Source organism: Myotis nattereri (genome assembly GCF_964212035.1).
Source record: "Myotis nattereri genome assembly, chromosome: 11".
In the NCBI taxonomy this organism is placed as follows: Eukaryota; Metazoa; Chordata; class Mammalia; order Chiroptera; family Vespertilionidae; genus Myotis; species Myotis nattereri.
In genome coordinates this window covers 63,359,257-63,383,526 of record NC_138086.1, presented here as the reverse complement: position 1 = coordinate 63,383,526, position 24,270 = coordinate 63,359,257, and the positions used below count along the sequence as shown (strand labels likewise).

At 43.7% G+C, this 24,270-nt stretch overlaps 1 protein-coding gene across 2 annotated transcripts in view; it reads right to left on the bottom strand.

Annotated features, from left to right (window-relative positions):
• Positions 1 to 24,270, bottom strand: part of CREB5 (cAMP responsive element binding protein 5) — a gene marked incomplete at its 5' end in the record, with an annotated part of 325,398 nt that overhangs the window by 104,728 nt on the left and 196,400 nt on the right. The window contains one exon of one of the 2 annotated variants that reach the window (XM_081102753.1): positions 21,599 to 21,645. The exons of the other annotated variant lie outside the window; for it this stretch is intronic. Coding sequence (XP_080958879.1) covers positions 21,599 to 21,645 — 47 coding nt within the window. Of the gene's footprint in view, positions 1 to 21,598; positions 21,646 to 24,270 lie in introns of those variants that run through there. 2 annotated transcript variants of the gene reach the window in all.

Sequence of the window (24,270 nt, the reverse complement as noted above, 5' to 3'; positions counted from 1 at the left end):
GACAAGAACACTTTTGGAGTCATTATCATCAGGGGTGTCAGAGATTTAATTTACCACACAAGATAAATTTGGGCCTCTTTTCAAATCAATTTTGTACTACTAACATCTTTATTTTGTAGATGTAGTGTCTGATATCTTGGAAATGGAACTTCTTTTTCCTTCAGTGAAAGCCAGGGTTGTGAGAGCGCCAAGGGTAGTAATAAAACGCAATGCAGCTAACAGAGCTGGCTTTTGCCGGAGCTTTGCTGGGTTTATAGTATAGATCAGGGGTGGGCAAACTTTTTGACTCGAGGGCCACAATGGGTTCTTAAACTGGACCGGAGGGCCGGAACAAAAGCATGGATGGAGTGTTTGTGTGAACTAATATAAATTCAAAGTAAACATCATTACATAAAAGGGTACAGTCTTTTTTTTTTTCTTTTTTTTTTTTTTAGTTTTATTCATTTCAAACGGGCCGGATCTGGCCGCGGGCCGTAGTTTGCCACGGCTGGTATAGATGCTGCATCTTGTCAGGCAAGATGCTCACCCACTCATGCTTTCAAGTGTTTTACACAGAGAGAGCAGTAATAGGAGGGGAGATGCAAATTTACGGCCATTCTTTTAAGACTATTTAATCAATCACTTTTTTTCATTTTTAATGACTGATTTCTGTACCATTAATCTGAATTCCTCATGCAGTCAGCTGATTCATTTAAGTTAACCAAAAACATGGTTGGATTGTTTTCTGATGTATACTACTATTGGGGGCGGGGGGTCTGTTTTCAAAATCTTATATTTTTTCCTTGTAAAGAGCTAATGGCTCTTTATAAAGACCCTTTATAAAAGACCCTAAATGCCTGAAGAGTTTGACTTGAGCCATGGGTCAGACTTAAAGACACGAAGAGATGGCTTTTCAATTAGCCAATAACTTCTCAGTTGCATCAATTATTCACAAAGTTACCCTTAGAAAAGGAAAGTAAATGCAGATCAAAAGACATGCAATAAAAGATGATTTTGAAAGCAGGCTCAAATAAATGATTTACATCTGGCTACATGTGTATTAAAAAATTCTTTATAGAGACCTATCTCTAAGTAAAATGTCTTCCTGTTTGTGACTTGTTAATAAGCTTCCCCCCTTGCTTCATAAGGACAAATAAGGAGCCCTCTGATTATGAGCCTTGCCATTTACATGTGATTGCTGCTTGCATCCATTCACCATAAGTGAATAATTCATGAAAACATTCACTAGCACATTGGCCTGGATGTTCTGGAGAGGCAGAGAGCTCTCTGAGTTTGCAGACACAGCCCCTGCCCCACCCCCAACTCTAAAGTCAGCAATTCTATTTTGGTTTCTCCTGGATTTTCAGCTTGTCAATTATCAAATTTTAACGAGTAATTTGTGGTGGAATCCACACCCATCACAATCCCCCAATACCTAGGTTCCAAATACACAGCTTAATTTTGTAGTTCTAAATGCAAAAGACTTCAGCACAAACAGACGAGGGGCGGGAGAGGGGCCAGCTTCTTCTCATATAGGAACAATGATCCTTTTAATTAGCCTGAAGTAAAGGTTTCCCTCTTTTGTGCTCTAGAGTTAGTCATTTGTTACTAAACAGAGTAACATCTCTTAGGAGAGGTAGCTCAGGTCTCTGAATAAGCTGTTCTGTCTTTTAAGGAGGTTGCCATCAGCACATTAGGGCTGGGTCTATACTGAGCACTCTGAGAATAACAGAGCTCCAAATCGGTGAGCTGCCAGGAAAAACATTTTCACTACTGAGTAGTAACTGCCACCTGACCCTACCTGCTAAAGAGCTAAGATAACATTCCCTAAGTGCCTGTGTTGAGCGCTATGGAAGGTTCTGTCTGTGGTGCCTGGGATGGTTAATTTCACGTGTCACGTTGTCTGGGCCACGGGATGCTCAGATCACTCAGGCAACCTTTACTCATCCTGTGCATTCTGCAAGGCTCCCCACCCGGTCACCCTCACTAATGCACTCTAACCTCTTCTTGAATCTCCAGGCAGGCTCCCTTAGGCAGTTTTCAAATACCTCTCCTGGGAGACCAAATTTATGATTCTATCTAACCAGCCACTCACCAGTATTATTTCAGCTCTTTAGGAGGTGGCACTAGAAATGATTAGCTCCACAAATACACCGGCAGAAGAGGGATGTGTCACCGTGTGAAAGGAGTGGCTTGGGGCAGCTGTGATGGCATGCATAGACTATGCAATCTTAGGCTGCTAAAAGCCTAATTTTTCAAGTTTTGTTCTTAATGATAAAAGAACAGAAATGCTAAGAGGATAACTTGTACGCCAAGGAAACACAGACAAGGCTTGGCAAACTCCTCGGTTATAACCTAGCAGAGAGCTGAAAACCATGGCTGTATTCAAATCATCAAAAACCAGCCCGGCCAGCATGGCTCAGTGGTTGAACATCAACCCATGAACCAGGAGGTCTTGGTTCAATTCCCAGTGAGGGCACATGCCTGGGTTTGGGCTCAATTCCCAGTGTGGGGCATGCAGGAGGCAGCCAATCAATGATTCTCTTTCATTATTGATGTTTCTATCTCTCTCTCTCTCCCGTCCTCTCAGAAATCAATAAAAATACTTAAACACGCGCGCACACACACACACACATCAACAAAAACTATAGGATTGGCTGTGAGATTATAAAGAAATCCTTGTTGGGCAAGGGCTGAACATCATCAGAGAAGGGAGGAGGGGGCACATGGAGAACTTGAGAAGGTTCCAGAGATGCACAGAAAAATACGCAAAGGCCAGAAGGAAAGTCCTAAGTGGAAAAGTAAAGGGTACAAGAAGACTGGGAGAGGATGATAATGATCTTCAAGTTTCTAAATTACTATATTCAGAGAATGGTGACCAGTTACTCTCAAGCGCAACCAAAGCAAAATAATAACAATAAAAAAAAGCAGCACATGGGATTTCAGTCAGAAGAAAGAATAGCTCCCAAGAACGAATAGTGTAAAACAATTAAATGGCTTACTGAGGTTTTGGAATTTCCTCTTATTAGGCTCTTAAAAAATAGATTCGTCCCCATCTGGCACGGTTTCCAGGGAGGAGGAGAAACTGGCAGACCTCTCAGAGTCCTAAATTAGGTCTATTATTTTCACTTATTCCAATCACAGTGGCTGACAGAAATGCTAGAGATAATGCTGGCTGCCACCATTCAGCAGCAAATGGAATAAAGCAGCCTCGTGGGGCTGAGAAGGCGTAGGCTTTGGGCTGCCCAATGGCTCAGCCACAGACCAGGAGTGTGTGATCTGGGCAAGTCATTTAACTTCTCTGATTTCTGATTGGCAAAAACAGGTCTCTTATGCCCACTTGGTAGGTATAATGTGAGGATGGTCTGATAATCGTATATGAGATAACATTCTGTGTGTACTTGGCCCTTGAACGATGATCAGTGTATATTCTATTCAAGAGACAATCTATTTCAGGTAATAAAATTGCTAGTGTCATTTTAAAACACAAGTAAAGCTATATTGCTCTACATTTCGGGGTAAAGCAATTTGGGGAAAAGGCCCCAAACATCCAGCCTCTTGGTGGGATCCGAGTATCTTTTCCATTACTGAGGACCCCAGTGTACCTCAGTGTACCATCTTTTTGGGGAAACTTGCTCTGATTCCTCTGAACCAGGCTCATCCCTGATACAGAGAGGTTTGTTGAATGACTTAGTGAGGTTGTCTCACTGATCAGGGTCTCTCATTTCCTGGCAGCAGTATGCCCATTACGTATCCATGACAGGCCTCTCTTTAAGGGTCAGGATAACTTTCAACACTATCCTGAAGGAACACTCAACTAACAATTGGCTTGAGCTAGGGGGCTTGGGGGAGGGCTCGAGTTTCTAGGAAACTCATGTGTCTTCCTTGTGCAAACTTTCCGGAGCTGCTTTTCAAGTTCTCCCACTTTGCAGGAGTACTTATCATGAGCCTAAATTGATATTCATCTGAAACACTTAATAAAATAATAGCAATAAAGTTCATAATAATGACACTTGGCATTTACTATGTACTTTGCATCCAAGGATCTCAAAGGGCTTTTCAACCAGGCTTTGCTATTTTCAATGCAACTCCTGGGCTGGACATACAAGCAACCTCTGAGTATAGCTTCCCTGTGGACTGAGTCGGTTCTTTCATTAGGTTCTGAGATTGAGGTGGTGGCCATGCTATATGCAGAAACACACCCACTACGCACAAACACCCACTGACATCCACATGCTAAAAGACAGAAGTGATATAAAGGCTTTTGGTCCCAAACACACTTTTGTCTGTATCAGCTAAGTCAAACTTTGGAACCTAGGTTTGCCATTTTGATGGACCTATCTTACTACGATAATTTTTCCAGTGTCCTTCTCAGTGTATTTATAAATACAATTTGGGGCATCCACATATGTTCTTTGAAGGCATGAAGTTTGAAAGGGCTTAGTTTCCCTTTAAGTTCATTCTGAAGGAAATTCTGTTTGGGCTTAAGTGATTAGTTAAAAGCCACACCGGGGTTCATACATAAAACATCTCTTCTCAGGCACTTTCTCTTCCCTGGTGGCCTTGCATTTTGCCAAAGAGAGTGACTTGCTCAGTTTCCCATATTATTCCCCTGACAGTCATGTTCCTACTCCCAAACAAATGTGGTACTTGGGGTTTCAAGTTTAAAATGTAACTTGTTATCATTTCAGATGTCTTCCTTCAGCTTATGAACATCTTCCCCAGAGGGACTTGGGGTCTGATTTTAATTTGTGGTAGGGTTATGGTCACAGTAAATGTCAATTTAGCTATCGACAATAAGTCCCTAGTAGACTAGGAATGGCAAGTGCCTGACAGTACATTTAAAGGACATGCACACATTACCCTGTGCTCCCAGGAGCTGACTCGTCCCTAAGAAACCCTCCGCTGGTCTGTGATGACAGCTTGGCTTCTCCTCGAGCCCCTGAAACTTGATTGCTTACCAGAGGAGAAGGCCAGAGTGTACTTTCCCCGAATGTGCTGATCTGAAGATCATAAAGCCTTACAGAGAAGCACCTGAGGCCTTCATCACATGGCCTTGAATTTGAGCACCCCCACAGGAGCGTCACTGCCTCAGCCACTGGTTTGCCTGGTGATCCTGGGCTGTGTCCTCAAGTCCTCACAGCTTCCGTTTCTTCATGAAGAAAAAAGGCCAAGCCGACACATTTCAAGGACCTTTCCAACCCCAAAATTATATGGTTAGAGCTGACTTATGGAGAGGCTGAGAACTATTTATTTGGGGGAAGCAGCTGTCAGTTGTGAATTTCCCCAAGGCTGGGGACAAATGGGAAATTCGTCTCTGGCCTCGCCTGGACATTCACTTTTTCTTAAATAAAGCAAGCTGCAAAGGTCTCCAAGTACAGGTAACATTTAGAAAAGTACCAGGAGTCCTGAGAGGTAGGGGAGGAGGCATTTGCTTCTCAAATATGAACAATGATCCTTTTAATTAGCATGAAATAAAGGTTTCACTCTTTTGTGCTCCAGAGTTAGTCATTTGTTATTAAACAGAATTAAAATCTCTTAGGAGAGGTAGCTCAGGTCCCCAAATAAGCAGTTCTGTGTTTTCAGTGTGTGTCATCGACCTGGGGTTCTGAAAATGACAGAACTCCCCCAAATCGGTGAGCTGCCAGGAAAACATTTTCACTACTGAGTAGTAAATGCCACCTGACCCTACCTGCTTTAGAGCTAAGATAACATTCCCTAAGTGCCTGTGTTGAGCTCAATGGATGGTTCTGTCTGTGGTGACTGGGATGGTCTTTCATGTGTCAACTTGCTGGGCCACAGGATGCCCAGGGAACTAGTTAGACATTATTTCTAGGTGTGCCTGTGAGGGTGTTTCTAGAAGAGAGCAGCATCTGATTTGGTGAACTGAGTGAAGCAGACTGCCCTCCTCCAGGTGCTGAGGTCTGGAATAGAACAGAAACGGGGAGAAAGGTTGAATTCTCATTCTCTCTCTCTCTCTCTCTCTCTCTCTCTCTCTCTCTCTCTCTCTCAAGACTGACTGAACTGAGATATCAGTCTTCTTCTGTCCCTGCCCTGCGTCTTACATCACAGTTCCCCCTGGCTCTCAGGTCTTTGGACACGGACTGAAATTTGCACCACCAGCTTTCCTAGGTCTCCAGCTGGCAAACAGCAGATCATGGGATTTCTCAGCCTTCATAATTGGGGGGAGCCAATTCCTTATAGTAAACCTCATTTTTTTGATAGGAGTGAATTAGTGGAATTCAGGCATTAACTTTGATATCCTTCATTCTCTACTGCCAATCATTCACCAAGTTATATCCACTCCACCTCAAAATAGGCCTGGAATCCATCCACTTGGCTCTATCCCCGCTGCCAAAATCCTGATCCAAAACACTAAACACTATCTTCTCTCATTTGGTTTTTCCAACAGTTTCTATCTCCAGTTTTGCTCTGCTCCAATCCAACCTCTGCACTGCAGCCAGAATGATCTTCCTTAACCAACAATCTAATCCTAGTATTTCACTGCTGGACATTCTTCCATGGCTTTTCTTAATATTTAGTATTTAATAAGATCATCCCTTAAACGTTCTGGCTCTTTGATGTCTGTAGTATCACACTTTCCCACCTGGCTGAATATGTTTCATCCATCCTACATCCAACATTTCCTAGAATGTGCCAAGCACTTTCATACCCCAGACACTTAATATGTGCCATTGTCTTTGCCTGAAATATTTAGCTAGATCTACTTTTGTTGATCAACTCTTATTCATCGTTATGTCTTGGTTGAATATCACTTTTTTAAAGTTTTCTCTGACGCCCAAATTAGAGTTGTCTCTAAGTTAGAGGGTCCTGTGGCTCCACGTATTTTTCCTTCATGCTATTTCTGTGATATGTTTATAGGTATGATTATTTATTTAGTTTCTGCCATTAGACTCAGGCCACCCTGATGAGAGGGTCTATGTATCTTTTGACTGCCACAGGTAAGGTCATTGGTATTTCTTTTGACCATTGGAAAAATCTTAGCTTACTTTCTGGGGTAGTCTACTCTGTTTGGATGGAGGAGAGGGTTGAATACCATGACAAAGCTGGAAGCATTTCTAGAAGTTAAGAGGGTTGATCCAATATGAGTACCAGCGTATCTGCCTACATGCTATTAGTAACAGATCTCCCTTTCTGAAATCTGAGGATATTTCTCTTGATGGGTACAAGAGCAAAAATGCCAAATGGAAATGTTCATTCCAGGACTTACAATTTTGGTTTTAGGTTATTGTGAAGCATTCAACTGTTCTAATGCTAGTTAAGTGACTTCCACTGTTGCCAATAATTTCAATGGTTGAAGGTCTCCAGGGGGTTAAAAATCAGAACTTTTATGTAAGATTCCCAAGCATCAACTATATATGCCAAACAAAGTATTTAGTTAAAACTGGGCCTGAAGAGCAATAGTTACAAGTGCCTTGGACTGCTTTCCTTATAAGGCAGAACACTGAAAAAAGATCTGGATTTTTACTCAAAAACAAAGTAAACAAAATCAATGATTTCCAAGTCCAGTGTGGCTGAGAGAATTCATTTTCTTAATATGGAATGGGCTCAGGAGTGATGGGACAGAGTGGACATACAAGAATAACTGTCTACTGCAGACTTCTGGCAAACTCTTTGGAGTATTGGTCCACAGCCAGTGTTTTTCTTCATAAATGAATTCCACATCTTTATTAAGTTAAGTATTTCTCTTTTTTTATTATTTGAAACATACTTTAAATATTTTGTTTTATGACGTCCTGGAAATTGATACAGTTCCTTCCAGATCAGGGAAAATGGAAAAATCAATTAATTTTTTTTTTTCATAGACAGTGATTACACAAAAATTATGCCCCAATTTATCCATTACTATGAATATCTTTTGACATCATGTGTGAATAACTCAAGACAACCACAATTAAAGCTGATTGGATGCATCATTTATTTTCGCAGAAAAGCCCTAAATGATTATTAAATAGAAATATACCCTTTGTGTGAGTTGATCTGTAGAAGACTATATAGTAAAAATTATAGATTTCAAGATACAATTTGTCTTTTATAGAAAAAAACCTCGGCAAGAACAAACCAAGACACATCAAAAGCCTGAAGTGAGCTCCTAATGCCAGATCTTCCCACACAAACAAGTTACCGTTCGTAACCCAGAGAATGAATCTTATTAAAATGAATTTTATTGACATGGATGGCATTTCAAAGTTGGCCCATTTACAGATGAGTTAATTGGCTTTACCCCAAAATGGAGGAATTTGAGAGCCATTTAAAGCATAAGAATCGCTGGTTCTGAACACAGTGCAGGGCTAGGGAGAGAAATGAAGCCCAGCCCTGAGCAGAAACCAGAGTTGCCTTCCCTGCTCTTCAAAACCACGTTCTCAAAACCTCCTAATGGGTTTCACTGTTTTCTTTTCCGTGCTTATCATAATCAGAGAACCATACATTTGCATCCCTAATGGACCCTTTTCAAAAGTGTGTTGACATTTCAGTAGGTTTGGAATAGCTCTTAATGCTTCTCTCAATTTGGGCGGGTGCCCACAGATCTCCTTATATGGGTTTCAACATATAGACTGTCTGCTTTACTCACAGTAATTTTTTTTTTTTAATCCCTGGGAACCTATCTTAATTATACTCTTAAAAAAGTGAAAACTAGGAGGTCAGATGACTCAGAAAAGAAGCATCTAGCTGGCTATCCACACACAGGGCAGTGTGTTGACTGTATCTGTGAACTCAGGCACGAGTCAAAAGTACCATCCCTTGTGTGGTCAATTCATTTTTTTTTTAGCTTCTATTTTTATCAAAAGGAAATAGATATAAATAAGACCATCAAGATAAACATAGGTTAGGGGAGAAAGTTGAAATCAAGTGGGGAGCTGTTCTAAGCAAAAACTCCACTGCATTTTATTCCTCTCATTTCTCAAAAGATTTGGGATGCAGAGGGCCCTTAGAAAGGTAATGTAGGTCCCATCTACTTTTTGTGGCCTTGATCAGAATTCGACCCAATAGAAACACAGCTGAAATTATTTTTTTAAGTTTTTTTTTTAAACATTTACTCAGCTCCTGCGATGTTTTCAGGAACTGCAGTGGGGGCCTGGAGTGAATAAAAGATCATACCTGTCTTCAAAAAACTCACGGTCTAATCAGAAAAACAGGCGAGACCTGAATCCCCTCCCCCCCCCCCCAAAAAAAAGATATCTAATCCCCTGGGGGTTTCAGGGGAGGGGCCCTAGAAGAGGAGACACAGAATTGCTCCAGGAAAGATGAGAAGATAGCCCTGCATTGCACGTGTGCACATGTGCTCATGTATGTGTGTGTGAGTGAGGGACAGGGGATACTGGTGGTAGGGGCTCCAAGCCCAGTTAACCCTCTGTGCAAGGCAAGGTGGTGAAAGTACTTCAACACAGGCTGAGAAGAGAGTAAAGAGTTACTGTTGCCCACAGTTTAACATGAGATGAAAACAATCTCTTTAAATGATAACACTCCCTATCTAGAAATAGATGTGATCTGATGTGTATCCATTCATGCCAGCCCCCTTAGAGATGCCAAATTGGGAACTATATCCATTTAGACTTTTAAGACTCGTTTTCCAGTGTTTCCTGTAGGTGGCTGAGTTAAGAGAACCATTTGACAGACTCGACTGCAGAAATTGGGTCCTTTTTGAATTACAGTGTGTTGGAATGAAAGGGAGAGAGAGATTTAGGGTAAGTGGGAGGGAGGCATTGGGAGCTCTGGGCAGGGATTCAGTATTTTTCAGAATCAAAGGAGCTCTTCCTGGCCCTATTATCCTATATTAAGCTGCATTGGAAAAGTTAAAAATGGAGCCAGAATTTGCCCCTACTTCTTCTGATTCTGAAGTCTTTTTCAAGACAGAAAGTTGTGTTACTGATTTTTCTCTCCAGTACTGTATTTGTAGTTTTCATTTATTTTTTACTTGAGCTCAATAAATATACATAGGCATGAGATGAGGGATATGTTTTAGCACTCACTGTTATGTAGTATTTTCATCAGAGGTACTGAAAGTAGCTTTCTGTGTTTCTGGTGACTTTACTCTCCCTTTTGGGTACTCCTTTTTCAAGAAATTCATTATAGTTCTTGGAAAGTCCTATCTTAAAGTATTATGTAAGATGCTGCACTAACAAGATAATAAGTACATTTCCCCATTATTTTCAGCATAGAGTGAAAACACATTGATTTAAAGATAGCTTTCTTTCTCGGTCTACACTGACTTGAAACCTTTTGCAAAATATATTGTTGTCTCCTAAATTGATATTGGAAGTCACTGAATGTACTGTTTCTTTCAAAGGGAAAGAAAGAAAGGAAGGAAAGAAATAAGGAAAGGAGGAAGGGAGAGAGGGAGGGAGGAAGGGAGAGAGGGAAGGAGGGAGGGAGGGAGGAAGGGAGGGAGGAAGGAAGGAAAACTTGGTCATCCTGGTTTAAATATGAAAATGAAACAGGAACATGAGACCAGGTAGCTTCACAGAGCAAATGGCCCAGCTCAGCCCTTCTTTCTCATCCAGGCTCTTTGCCTCACTTGCTGTGTGCAGTTAGCTTAGAACCCACTCCTTCTGTGCTTTTGCATATGAAAAAATGAGGCTGTAAAAAATGTCAGCCAGCTTTTGTCAGGAATAGGCAGTAAAATAATTGGTGGGCATTTAGTACATAAGATGCCCAACTCTCATAAGGTAAATCAGTTCAGCTCTAACCGGTTTGGCTCTGTGGATAGAATGTCAGCCTATAGACTCACGGGTCCCAGGTTCGACTCTGGTCAAGGGCATGTACCTTGGTTGCGGGCACATCCCCAGTAGGGAGTGTGCAGGAGGCAGCTGATCGATGTTTCTCTATCATGGATGTTTCTAACTCTCTATCCCTCTCCCTTCCTCTCTATAAAAAATCAATAAATTAAAAAAAAAGATAAATCAGTTCATGTGTTCTTAACATGTTGCTCCTGAATTGCCTCATGCCAGCAAGAGTTCTGAAGTGTGGAGAAGTTCTAATATAGCTTATGAAACAAGAAGCTATAACAGAGTTCATGTATCCAAGACTATTCCCAGCCACTTGAAAACCTCAGCCCATGACCTGCCTCTGTAATATATAGCATTTCCACACTGTGGCTGCTGTAATAAACCAATGGATAGTTCCCTCCAATATGTTTGCTTTTAGTGAACGTTTTTTCTCATCTCCAAAGAAGCTGGCAGTGTAATATACAAATGACTAGAATAACCATGCATTGCTCTAGACATCAATGAATAAAATATAGCAAAGACTGCATATCCCTAGAGTGAATTATTCCACTTAGAAAATAGTATAATTGACTTTGGGTAGTACGGGGGTGGGGGAATCCAAGTGTTTTTAGGCTGTGGGGTTATTTTCTGGTAATTGCCTGACTTGAAATTAGTTTGTCAATCATACAGTTCTCTTAGCCTTATAAAGGTTTTTTGGGGTTTTTTTTTTGGGGGGGGGGCGTGGTTATAGAAGGAGAATTGAGAAAATGGCTAAGCCCCACAAGACCTTTTTTCTTGTCATAAAGTTGTTGTCAAAAAGATCTGCCATTATGTCTGGGATGGGTGAACTCCGTGGCATTTCTTGTTCAGTAAAAATGTCTCAAACCATTTTTCAAACATTTTGAGGCTTGGCAAAAACCTGAAATCCATCTTGCCAAGCACTCTCCCCTCCCCCCTTAATTCTTAAACCCATGTGTCTTTCAAGGGAAATTTAATCCGTATGTTTCTGATTCATTTACACTTAACTCATCAAAATGGTGTTTTGTAAGAGCTATTTGATGTTCAAGAAATCTTATGAGCTTCTCTTTTTATACGTCTAAAAAGCGTTTCTTTCTGAGAACCAGAAAATTGTATTTTACCAGCTGTAAGCCAAATGATTTGAGCTGTGTTAAAAATCAAGAACCTGCTGAATTTAGGAGGCAGGAAAATAGTAGACACAATGACACAGGTAAGTGCCCTCACATGTCTGCCTGCTCTGCCTCTACCCAAGGTCTTTCAAACTCCTTCCCTGAAGGCACCTATCCCATGAAGCCTAAGAACCAACCATGAAGCTGAGAATTACGGTCTTAGAGCAAAAATTCCCATTGATTCTGGAGATTCCCAGTTGTGAATCCTAGCTCAGAATCAGTAGAAGTAAAACCTGAAGTCTTTCCTTTTTTAAAAAAGGTAAATGTTGCCAAAGCCGGTTTGGCTCAGCGGATAGAGCGTCGGCCTGCGGAATGAAAGGTCCCAGGTTCGATTCCGGTCAAGGGCATGTACCTGGGTTGCAGGCACTTCCCCAGTGGGGGATGTGCAGGAGGCAGCTGATCGATGTTTCTCTCTCATCGATGTTTCTAACTCTCTATCTCTCTCCCTTCCTCTCTGTAAAAAATCAATAAAATATATTTAAAAAAATATTAAAAAAAGGTAAATGTTTTATTTATTTTTTAAAAAAATATATTTTATTGATTTTTTTACAGAGAGGAAGGGAGAGGGATAGAGAGTTAGAAACATCGATGAGAGAGAAGCATCGATCAGCTGCCTTCTGCACACCCCCTACGGGGGATGTGCCTGCAACCAAGGTACATGCCCTTGACTGGAATCGAACCCGGGACTCTTCAGTCCCCAGGCCGACGCTCTATCCAATGAGCCAAACTGGCTAGGGCAAACCTGAAGTCTTTCATTAGATTAATCTATTACCTAAGAAATAAAATAATCAATGAATGCCAGAACTAGAAGGGACTTGTGAAATTTCTAGTTTAGTAATTCTTGCATTGTGTTTCAAGGTCTCCTGGGTGGGAGGGGGCATGAATTAGTGAAAGACCTATGGGCCAATCAGGGCTCTCTGTTTTCCATACGTAGAGGAGTTTTTGTAAAATTTATTATTTTTCCCATTACCACACAAGAGGATTTAAAAGAAAGCACTCTGAGGGTAAATTCAGTTGGAAAACAAATACCTTGATTTTATATGAGAACACGAGGTCTGGGGAAGGAATCTCAGCATTGGAGCAGAGCTGCACTGGTGCCCAGGTCTCCTGACCCTTGTCCAGCATTCCAGCGACCTTCCTACTATGCCAGAGGTTTTCAAACCTGGCTACCATTCATTAGTGGGTATAACAGTGAGAAATTAGTGAAATCCATTTAATCTGAATGACTAATATTTTAGGAAAATGCATAGAATGTAAGATACCCAAGAACGTTATATACAGTAAAGATTAAGCATTGTTTCATTAAATTATATACATACTTGTAAACATACCCATCTGAGTCTATTGGGCTGTGATATAAAATACACTGCTTACTGTTTTTCATATGAAAAAAGTTTCCAAACCACTGTGCCATACAGAAAACCATGTTTCTTTTACTGGTAATTCAGCCAATAGCAATTTTCAATTTGCCTTGTTAAAGACCACATGGGTGGAAAGACTCAACGTGACCCTTCTCACATTGTAGAGGAAATATTATAAATCAGGGGCCTATTTACCAAGAGTGGCTTAACACACAGATGGGGAGAAATGGACAAAGAGCGAATATATGCTGGGGAAGGAAAGGGGGGTGACGGATACCTAGTTGAGAGAAGAGCCACATTTATCTTAATATGATTTACAAACAGCAGGAATGATCTCCTGCTGACTGGCATAGAGTGCAACCGCTCAGTGGAAACCCCAGACATGTTAGCACCAGCATATTTCCAAAGTGCATTTTCCAAGCACTTAACCATCATTAATTAGGTAGAAACATCCTTTGGAGGTCAGGAGACACAATAGTTCATCTCTGCACAACGAAGCTTTGAAGACTAGGGGAATTCGAGTAGCTGGGTAATGACTGTGGGAGGATGAATTGGGTTAACTGGCTGTGAAAATGTCGCGATAAAGCATTGTGAGAAATGCCACCGACACACTGATATCAGTGGGCTGCTGTCCTTTCCCAGCTGAAAGCTGTCTCTGTGAGAAGGGACACAAAGTCATTAAAACAACTATGAATTACCCTCTGGCTCTCTTTTTTCAGAATCCTAATGAAGTGACAAGTTTTCTGTGGTCACAAAGTGCCTGAGTCTCTTTGGGATGAAAGTGCGAAGTAGGGCTGTGTTGGGAATTGTGGTCTCCAGTTGCCTAGGTGGGGATGGAGGGAGAGGGAGGAAGCGGGAGTTTCAGAGCCCAGAGGTCACATCCTGCAGGTGGGTGGGTGCTGGTTCTGGGGTGGCTTCCAAGCTCTGTCCTCATCACATGTGCACTCAGAGCATCAAGGCTGGTGCAGGAGAGGGAGGGACAGAGAGGGTAGTGGGAAGCAGAGAAAGCCGGCAGGTTACCCCATGTCATTTATGGCCCAGGGACAGCACGCCCCACCCACTAACTAGACACCAGGGAGCATTAGGCTGGAGGCAGCAAGCAAGCTGTCTGGTTGGCCTCCCCACCCCTCCCTCAAGACCAGAGGGTGGAGTCTTCACACAGCACAGCCTTTGAAAGACTCCAGTTTCTCAGAGCCTTCTGGTCACGGCTCTGAGCTTCTGCACATCCAAGTCTTTCTCTGTACTCTCCCCTCACCACTGACCCCAGGAGCCAGAACTCAAAAGAGGGACAGAGAAGCATAAACTTGGGCAAGAAGATGGAGTTCCTGGCACCAGCAAGCTCAATAGGCAGGCAGAGAGGAACTGCGCTCCTCACTGCATCAGAGCCAGGTCCCGACCCTGCCACCAGATAGTTTTATGATGGCAGAGAATTCGTCACATCGTTGGGTGGCCTCAATTTCTGAATCTCTAAGATGAACAGGTTGGGCTGAAGGCTCTCTAAGATTCCTGCCCATCAGTGCGTTTGGAATTATGGGGTTATTATTCCACTGCTAAGGAAGTTCTGGATGTGAGCGTGAAGCCAAGTCCAATGGCGTTCCCTGTGACCTGTACTCTGGAGCTTCCTCTTTGACCTGGATGGGAGGAAACAGCAAAGCAGCAGATGCACTGAGTGAGGGCAAGAGCTGGGTTGAGAACAATAATTTGGCTGGCGAGAGGCCTCTGTGAAGTCCACATTAGGGTGGATGCTGGTGAGAGCCAGACTAAAGGTGAACACGCAACAAGTTGTAGATTACGAGAGAGTAATCTACATCTACATTTATACTAAATGGGTTTATTATAATTGCTGTTATTATGATTAATTCCAGAGGAATTAAAGGGGATCAACCCTTTATGGCAGAGTGTTGCTGAGCTGACTGAAGTGTCAAGGTAAATAAGAAAGTCGGGAAGAGGCAGGTGAACAAGAAAAGTTGTTTAATGTCACCTAAAAAATAAATCTATATTTAACTGAAAGGGGTGCAATAAAAAAGACCCAGCTCTTATTGGTGCTGAAATACACTGTTTTGAGGTGAGAGCTCAAACCTTATGTTCTGGTCAATGAAGAGATGGCCACATGGTATAGACCAGCATTATGATCCTCCCCTTACCTCTCCTGCTCACAGTCTCACCAGCATCTGTGACTCAGTTTACCTTTCTGGGAAGGAAGTGCCCAATGACAGTATTTCTCTCTACATTACTGATACCCAAAATTTCCCCCAAAAGTCAACTGGTCCCATTAGTAAATAACTAACATGTACTGAACATTTACTATGCTAAGTACATTATAGTCCTTATCTCAGGGATCCCATTTCATAGGTGAAGTAACTGAGACCTAGAAACATTCAACAGATTGTGAGAAATCACACAGCTAGCAAGTGGCAAAGCCAGAGTTTGAACACAGATCTGTCCAAAATGATTCACAGGGCACAATCACACAGGGCCATACTGATTTGGAATAAGTAGGCTCCACCTTTGTAAAGCAAGCTGCTTTGCAGACCTTCCCTTACACTGATGCGGGCCCCTGTGGGCAGAGGGGCAGAGCCAGGTGGGTAACTAGGCCCACAAGGCTACAAGAGGCCCAGCTGGCCTCTCTGCCATGTCAGCACACGTGTCAGCTCAACATGACTTTAATTCTTTAAAATTCTTTCAAGATCCTTGATTTAAAAGAAAAAAAAAGTTCATGGGCTCCTACAACACAGTAACTTGTGGTAGTCATTCCAGCTTATATAACACAGCCTCTTGGCTCCCTTTTCCACCTCCCATTAAGATAAGTGATTGAGTCTATACACTAATAGATACCTTGGCATTCACTGGGAGCCTTATTATTGTTTTTTTTTTTTTTCCCAGGCTTTGCGTTTTTGGACACATCCAGTTCTATTTCAGTTACTCCAGACAGCAAAGAAAAAAAATCGTAAGGTAGAATTTAATTCTTGGTATCATGTGGAGGGAAGGAAGACTGCTGATAGCTCGATGAGTCTTGGCTATTGTATAACTACTGTCGCATTCTCCACAGTGATTTGAACTATTGATTAATTCTTCTTGGGTGCAGCGGGGCTTCATCAATCATTAAATAAGCTCTCCTGCCAGGGTAGGTACAGGAAGAAAGATGTATGGGCTGGTTATAGAGTGTATGTGTACTATGCAGTGGACTTTGGAGTGCTCAGACAAGTCAATCTCAGTTTTCAAGGCTGGAAAGAGTCAGAAACTGTCGTTGTTTCAACCCAAACTCATGAAGTACAAACCTCGAAAAGCGCCAAGCCTTTTGGCATGCATTTTCAACAGACTAGCGAAGACTGCTGAAAAATCACACACTTAAATTTGGACCACAGACTTTTCCTTGGCCTGGCCCACATTTATCAAAGCCACCCATTTTCCTTCTTCCTCTCAGCAATTCCCCACATCCCTGTATGAGGACCGCTCCCTCACATCCTTGCGTATACATCTTAGTGTGCAAAAGGAGTCCCTTTCTCAGGTCAGAGGACCATTAAAATAAAAGGAGAATAGAAAGGAGAAATCTGTGTTTTACCCACTGCTTCTCCTTTTATTTATATTTTTAAATTCAGTTCCAGATTTGCCCACCCTACTTTCTGTCGGGCACAGGACAATGCTCATTCTTAAATCCACATGAATTTCTGCCTCTTCATCTGGCTTTCCTGGCCAATGTACACAAGGTAAATTCTGAGACAGTTTTACCATGCAGCCTGAGACAGCCTAGACTGGGCGATCCTAGCATGGAACACTTGATGGAAGTCTTGGGCCCATCGCTGTTACTTAATTCCACCAACTTCACCATCATAACACTTTTCCACTTGCCACCTTGGACATTCCCTTCTCTTCAATCTCTAAAACACCAGTTTTACCACCAGAAGAGATACGTGAGATGAAGTAGCAAGCCTAAAAGGTAGCCTTACCCAACTAAAGATCCGCATTACACATGACTGCTATTCCAAATATAAACTTCTCTCAGTGGAGCCAGGAATGGAATCCGGTTCTCACGACTGAACTCACTCATCTCCATTTCACTTCTTTTTCCCATTCACAAAGCCACTGACGAGCATGAATGGGGACATGAGGGTCTTTTTTCCAGCCTGCATTGTTTGCATCTGTGCCTCCACTCAGGTCTCTGGAAATTTGGCAGGTCTTATCAGCACTGGGTCTCACCTCGCTTTAATCAGAACGGTACGTTTACTTCTGTTTCTAGTACCTGACGTAATCACAGACTTGCTTGATTTTCTGAATTAAAAGAAGGCCTAAAAGAAGAGAGGCCAGAGAAGGCAGACGCCTGAGTGACGCTGGGAGCAAGATGCCCTGTGAGCATCTGAAATCAGTCCCCTGTGGCTGACACTTCTGCCAGGAGGATCCTGTGCTATCATCCACATGATGGGAGCAGCTAAGACTTTGTGCCTGTGATCTCACTGTATGCCAGGGGCCTTAAAATGTGTGTCCACTCCTCACAACGCCACGAGGTAGGTATGGCTATCCTCATATTACAAAGGTAGAAACCATGGCCCAGAGAGGCTAACTGGCTTGCCAAAGTCACACAACTAGTAAGTGGAAGAGTAATTTCAACCCAGGCCTTTTGACCCCTTAAAGCCATGATACTCTTTTCAGGAGACTCCACCTTCTTCTAAGCAGTAGACGTCTGTTTTCCTGGTGCCACCCCCTTCTTCTTGCCACAGATGTGTCCGCTGGGGAAAGCCCGGGAAGGCAAGAGGAAGAATGCTGAGTTCAGCACTGGCTTATGGTCAAGCGTAGGCATGGCCAGCTGACATTCCTCTGCTCGGTGCCTGGCATGTGGAGGGGATAGATTTGTGTCCCTCTGTCATGCCATCAAAGCTTTGCCTCCCTCTTTACCGGCCAACAGGTGAGGCATGGCTTTAGGGATCCCTATGGAAAACAAAGCTGCCACTAAGCCATGCCCCCAGGGAATGGAAGCCATGGACAACGTCGCCCAGATTCCCCACCGATGGCGAGCTGGACCTCGTGTGAACTGGACTTAGGGGTCAGAGCTCCCGCGCACCAGGGCAGGTCTGATTCTCAGTTTTCACACTGGTAAGAGTGACACTTACACAAACAAGTAACACAAACCTGGGGAGGCTGTGTAAGGGCTGTGGGCTGCATCGGCGGCAGCATGCTGGTGGTGATATTGTACTGTATGGAGTTTTGCAAGTTGTTACCATCGGGGGAAACTGGGTAAACGGTACAGAGGCTCTCTCTATACTATTTCTTATAACTGCATGTAAGTCTACAGTTATTTCAATTAAAAAACAACAATAACCGAAACAGAAACTCCGAACAAAACCATTACCAAAGAGTGGAGCTAAAGATTCCCACCCGTCCAGGTTACCATGGGGATGCAGTGAGGCAATAGAAGTCTGATTTAGGATCACGATGAGCTCGCGCTCCTGCCTTGCCTGCCTCTCCGTCAGTCACAAGCAGGCCGGGTCTGATTACGGTGAGCAAGTCAGAGCCAAGTTAACATACATTGTAAGGCTCTAGAAAAAGAGACTGTGCTCTCTTTACTCATGAAGACTCCCAAGCACACACTTGGCACTCACGGTCTTGGCCCAGTGACTAATAACCCTTGTTTTGTTTCGGCTCTGGGTGACCCTCCCCCGCCCCTCAGGGAGGCATGGTTGTGGTCCTTCCCTGTGCACGATTAAGCTGGGTCCATAAATACATACTTTACAATAAGGCTACTACCCTGGAACTTGGATGAAGAAGAATGGAGATATTGTTTGGAAAAATTATGTTTGAAAAACTATAAGCCCATATAGTTTTGTCTTTCATACCCTTTGAAGGTTTTTAAATGTCACCTTCAATCTCACCTACAAATCTGAGTTTATGTAAAACTTACAGAAACATATCAAGGAGTCATGCAACCTCTGGGGGAAGAAGTGCATTACAATCACAGTTCTGCGTCATATGAGCAAATGGGCATAAACGCCTGCATGTTGGGCACTATGTCCTGCATCCGAGGGATGTGGGGGTCTTTTAGGAAATTTAAAGGGCAGGTAAGTAAAATGGACCCTGGAAAATAATACACAGCTGTGATAATATTCTGGAGCTCTTAGGACAGACTCACCTGGGTCATGGTCTCTCATTGAGGATGCCTTGCAGGTAGTATTTGAAAACTATGAATTTCACCCTAAGAGAAATCTTCACGACAAAAAGCAAAACCCAAAACCAACCCTCAAAGTGGGGAAAGACCCATTCCTTTACACCCTGCCCATTCATTTCCCTTAAGGCACTAATTCACTTTGATTTCAAATGCACTTTTCTCTGGAAAGCTGTGTGAATACCTTTTAGCCATACTTGCATAGATCAGGGACACAGAACTCTGGAGCTAAAAGGGACTTCAGAGATCATTTCAGACTGGCCCCACAGGTGAGGGTGGGGCTTACAGCCCACCTTGTCTGCTCCATTTAAAAAGAGAGTCTGAAGAACTTGTATGCATATATGCATAACCCATGGACACAGACAATATTGTGGTGAAGGGAGGGTGGGTTGGTGGCAGGCTAGAAGGGGTCAATGGGGGGGGGGGCTAGGGAGACACCTATAATACTTTCAATAATAAAGATAAATTTAAAAAATTAAAATAAATAACCTAGAGCCCAGATGATTTCAGTGACTTGCTCAAGGTCATCAAGATTGATATTCAAGCCCCTTGACCTCTATCACATCATGCTCTTTCTTCCAAAAAGTATCTCTGAAAACCTTCCCCCTTCCATCTCTTCCAAAAATAAATCAGGGGAGAAGATTCATAAAAAGTCATAATTAATTATATCCCAAACATGCATTAAATTAAAAAAACATAAACCCCCCTATTGGTACATGCCCCATGCCTCAGTCTGCATTGTGCTGCATGATGACCGAGACTCACTGAGCCCCAGAAGTCCTGGAGTGGCCACAGTCAGGGCCTCGCTCTCAGGGGCTGCTTCCCACCTAACCACGCTGGACGGGGTCAGACAGCACGCAGCCCAGACAGTGCAGCCCGGCACTGACTGTATTTCATGAAACATACAGAAATGTGACAATAATTTTCAAAACATAAAAGTCTCTCTGGGTATACTAGAGCCTTAAAGCATCAAGAACATCATTTGCTCCTCTCTCCCTGTATTTCCTATCAATCCCTTACAGTATTAACTCGTTCTTTCCAGACAAATCAGTCAAGACGTGTTCATCATCCCTGCTATGACTGTGGCAGATCATTTTAAAATTAATTGAAGAACATAAAAGTTTTAAAGGTAGCCCTGGATTGAGTGGTCACATGAACCAACAGAAAGTTAAAATTCTCAAGCAAATTGCACAATCGCTGTTAACGTTCGCTGAAATGATAGGTGAGAGACTGCAGCTACTGCTGAGGATCATCGTATGTTATTTAAAAAACCTACAGTGTAGTCTGAATAATAAATGCAACAGCTCAACTCTTCATAGTCAGCACGACACACCAAACAGTTTCCCAGGCATTTGCAATTCACCAGTTACACTCAGAAAGCCACCCCCAACTGCCACTGTCACTTCACTCTGACCTTTGAAGAAAAGACAGCCGTTTGGAGCCATATAAGATAAGAGAAAGAGAGAGAGAGAGAGAGAGAGAGAGAGAGAGAGAGAGAGAGAGAAATCCTGGTGGAAAATAATACACAGCTGTGATAATATCATAATATCATTTTTAAAATATCATAATATAGTTTTACTTTTAATAATAAAAGATAAAAAAGGAGTGTCTGTGAATAATTAGAGATCCCAGTCTGAAGCCAGTTACAGTCACTGCAATTGATAATAAACTGAAAACCCCTTGAGAGCAGGTAAATGCTTTGCAACCCTGACCCCCTTGCTCTCACATTACTTAACTACCCTGTGGTTCTTGCATTACATCACCATTCAAGCGATTGGTTCCTGCTTTTTAACTCTCTCCCTGTCTCCTCCGATTAGGAGCGACACCGCAGCAAAGAAACTTCGCCGGAGTTTGCTCTTTCTCGCTTCGCTTTTTAAATTTGTGGCCTTTCTGCTCCTGTCGCGCTGCCTGGCTCTGCTTGTTTTCCCCACCCGCCCCGGATCAACTCCTCCTGGTCGCGGCCCTGGAACAAAAACTCTTATCAAAGTGAAAAGAAATGCCTCTGTGGACCGGGAGAGGAGCGGAGGGGCTGGGGAAAGAGGAGAAGGAGGAAGAGGAGAAACAAAGACAGGCAGAAAGGGGAGAAGCAAGAGGAGGAGGAGGAGGACGAAGGCTCAAGACAAGAAGGCAGCCAGGGTCCCCCAAAAATGTATAAAAACCGAAAAAAATAAAATTAAATTAAAAACAAACCTCATGGACATCACTGAGGCTGAATTCCCTCCTGAGGTGCAGAACATGAGAGCTCTGGAATGAGTGTGTGTAGAATTTGAGCCAAAGCTTAACTAGCCTGAGTGAGTCATATCCTTCCCACTTGATTCCAGGCCAAGCGATGATGTAATGCACTGGCCCTTCTCTAGCGCGGAGCTTGGCTCTCTCCCTCCACTCACTCGCTCCCTCGCTCGCTTGCTCTTTCTCCTGGGCTCGCCCTCCTCCTCCTTCTCCCTTTTAGCTCAGTGCTGGTGAAGTCACCATTTAAATCTGGCAGAACTGAAGCAAAAACTTCAATGTAACCAAAACAGCCCCAGGCTGAGTTCCAGACTCACAGAGCCTTCCCAGTGCAATTGCCCTTAGAAACGTGTAAACAGAGCGGGAAACAGTGCCGCCTGGGGTTGGCCCAGCCGCTGCCTCGCACTCAGGCAGGGACCCGCAGCTCTGCTGGCAGGGGTCCACAGGTTCCGGTGAAATTTGAAAAAAAAGCACTGGTTTTAAAAATTACGCCCGTGTGTTTGGAGAAAGGGAAATAGCTATGGAGACCCACGTAGAGATGGGTGAAAGGTAGCAGGTTGGAAGGACTGAGTGGGAATGAAAGCCCAGGACAGGTGACGGCCCAGGCTGACCGGAACAGGATTTCCGTGGCCCAGGGCTGTTTTTTCCCCCTGGAGCGGGATGGGATTTTCTGTTGCTGAATGCCAACCCCCAGGCCTCCAGAGACTTCTTGCGTCTGACCCCCCTGTCAACAAGGGCAAACCCTCTTCTGGGCCCAACACCCGCCTGCATCGGAGCGGAGCTGCGGGAACTGGGGAATCAGTCACTTCTCCTCCGGCCCACACAGTGCGGAAGGAAAAGGACCCTAGTTGCCAAACAGCACGTTTATCTTTCTGAGATTAGGACTCCCCTCTCAGGTGAGCTGCCCACAGAAGAGGAAATGAAACTATGTTCCCCCCTCAAATGAAGATCAGCCACCCATCCCTGCACTTGCTGGGGGTAGGGGGTGGGTCTGGCTGCCCTGTGGCTGGCTGTGAGTTTAAAAGGATGCAGGGAGAACAAACAGTATGTGTGTCTCTTTTTAAATTACAGGGCGAGGGAAAACAGCCTGGGGGGGGGGGCGGTGGGAGCTTGGGGGGGACAGACATTACCCTTCACAAATGGTGGTGAAGTCCTTTCAATTGCGGGTTCTACCCTCACCTCACACCTCTCCTGCTCAGGACTTTCCCTGGCACAGTGCAGACACTGGCCGTTTTTCAGTCCCCCTTTTAAACTCTATCCTCTCTCCCTTTTCTCTTCCCCTCTGCCTTCGTGCCTCCTTCCAAAATAAAAAAAGTAATTTTTAAAAACGAGAAGTTCACTAGAATTTTTTTTAAAAAAAAAATACCACAAAAGCAGAAGAAAGGCGTGGGGTTGCAACTTATTTATTCTTCAATAATCTGAGGCTCCTGTCACCATCTACTGCTTCTCACTGCTCTCGGGACCAGAGAACTGAGTCCGTGATACAAACGTTTCCTCTCTTCGGCAACAGAGACAACCCGCACGCCTACCGCCGGCCTTCAGAGGAACCTCGGAGTTTATTAAAGATGTCTGCTGCTGGGGACAGGGCTGTTCATCTGAGTCCCTTGGAATTTAAATCACAGCTTCAGGGACTATCAACACTCAAGGTGAAGAGTTAAGCGGCAAGGTCTGCCCAGCCGTCTGCCTGACCCTGGGGCCCGGCTGGGGAAGCGCTTGCTCCAGCAGTCGGCCTGGAGCATGACATCCCCAATTGATGCTGATGCCACAGTTGCACCAGTGACACCTTTATCAAGGCAGGCAGCCCTGAATTAGAGGTGATCAGCCGTAATTACAGCTGGCGCCACTGAAGCCCTTGGCCTGACAGCGGCAAATGTGGTTGTTATAAAGTTGGGTCCACCATGTCAGTGGCCTGTATAACTCACTTACGTCTGACTCGCCAAGCAGCTATTGATTTTTCTTCTGATGCAGGGAATAAATAAGACAAAATCTTCCTTCACTCCCGCGAGCCTTGCCACTCCCAGGCAGGCCGAGGAGATTTTATACAAACGGATTCCTCCTTTTTGTAAGCGCCGTTGACCCTGATGATAAGTGTAAAGCTGAGGGCTTCCCCTTTCTCTCCTCCTCTCCCCAAAACTTGCCTTAGTTTTCACATGTAAATGCTTTATTTTTAAAGATGTTTTTATTGATTTTAGAGAGAGAGGAAGGGCAAAGGAGAGCGAGAAACATCGTACATGCCCCCTACCAGGGATGGAGCAGGCACCTGGGCATGTGCCCTGACCGGAATCAAAACGGCCACCTCTCGGTTCCTGGGTCGATGCTCAACCAACCGAACCACAAAGTCCAGGGCTAAACGTCTTCTTTATGTTGTTATTTGAGGCATATCAAAATGAATATGCAGAATTTTTCAAATTGACATGGTCCTGTAATCTCAATGGGCACATACTTCCCAAAGGATTTTGGTTAGGCCACGTCCCAGGGGCTGGGGAGAGTGCCCCCGCTTTTTCTCCTATGGAGGAGGTAAGAGGGACTCTGTGCTGTAGGTGAAGACTGGGCAAAGGTGTCTTTCCTGTGCCTTCCTTGGAAAGTAACAGGAATGACAGTTCTGACCAAAGCCAGGCGCAGACCTCTCATGAGAC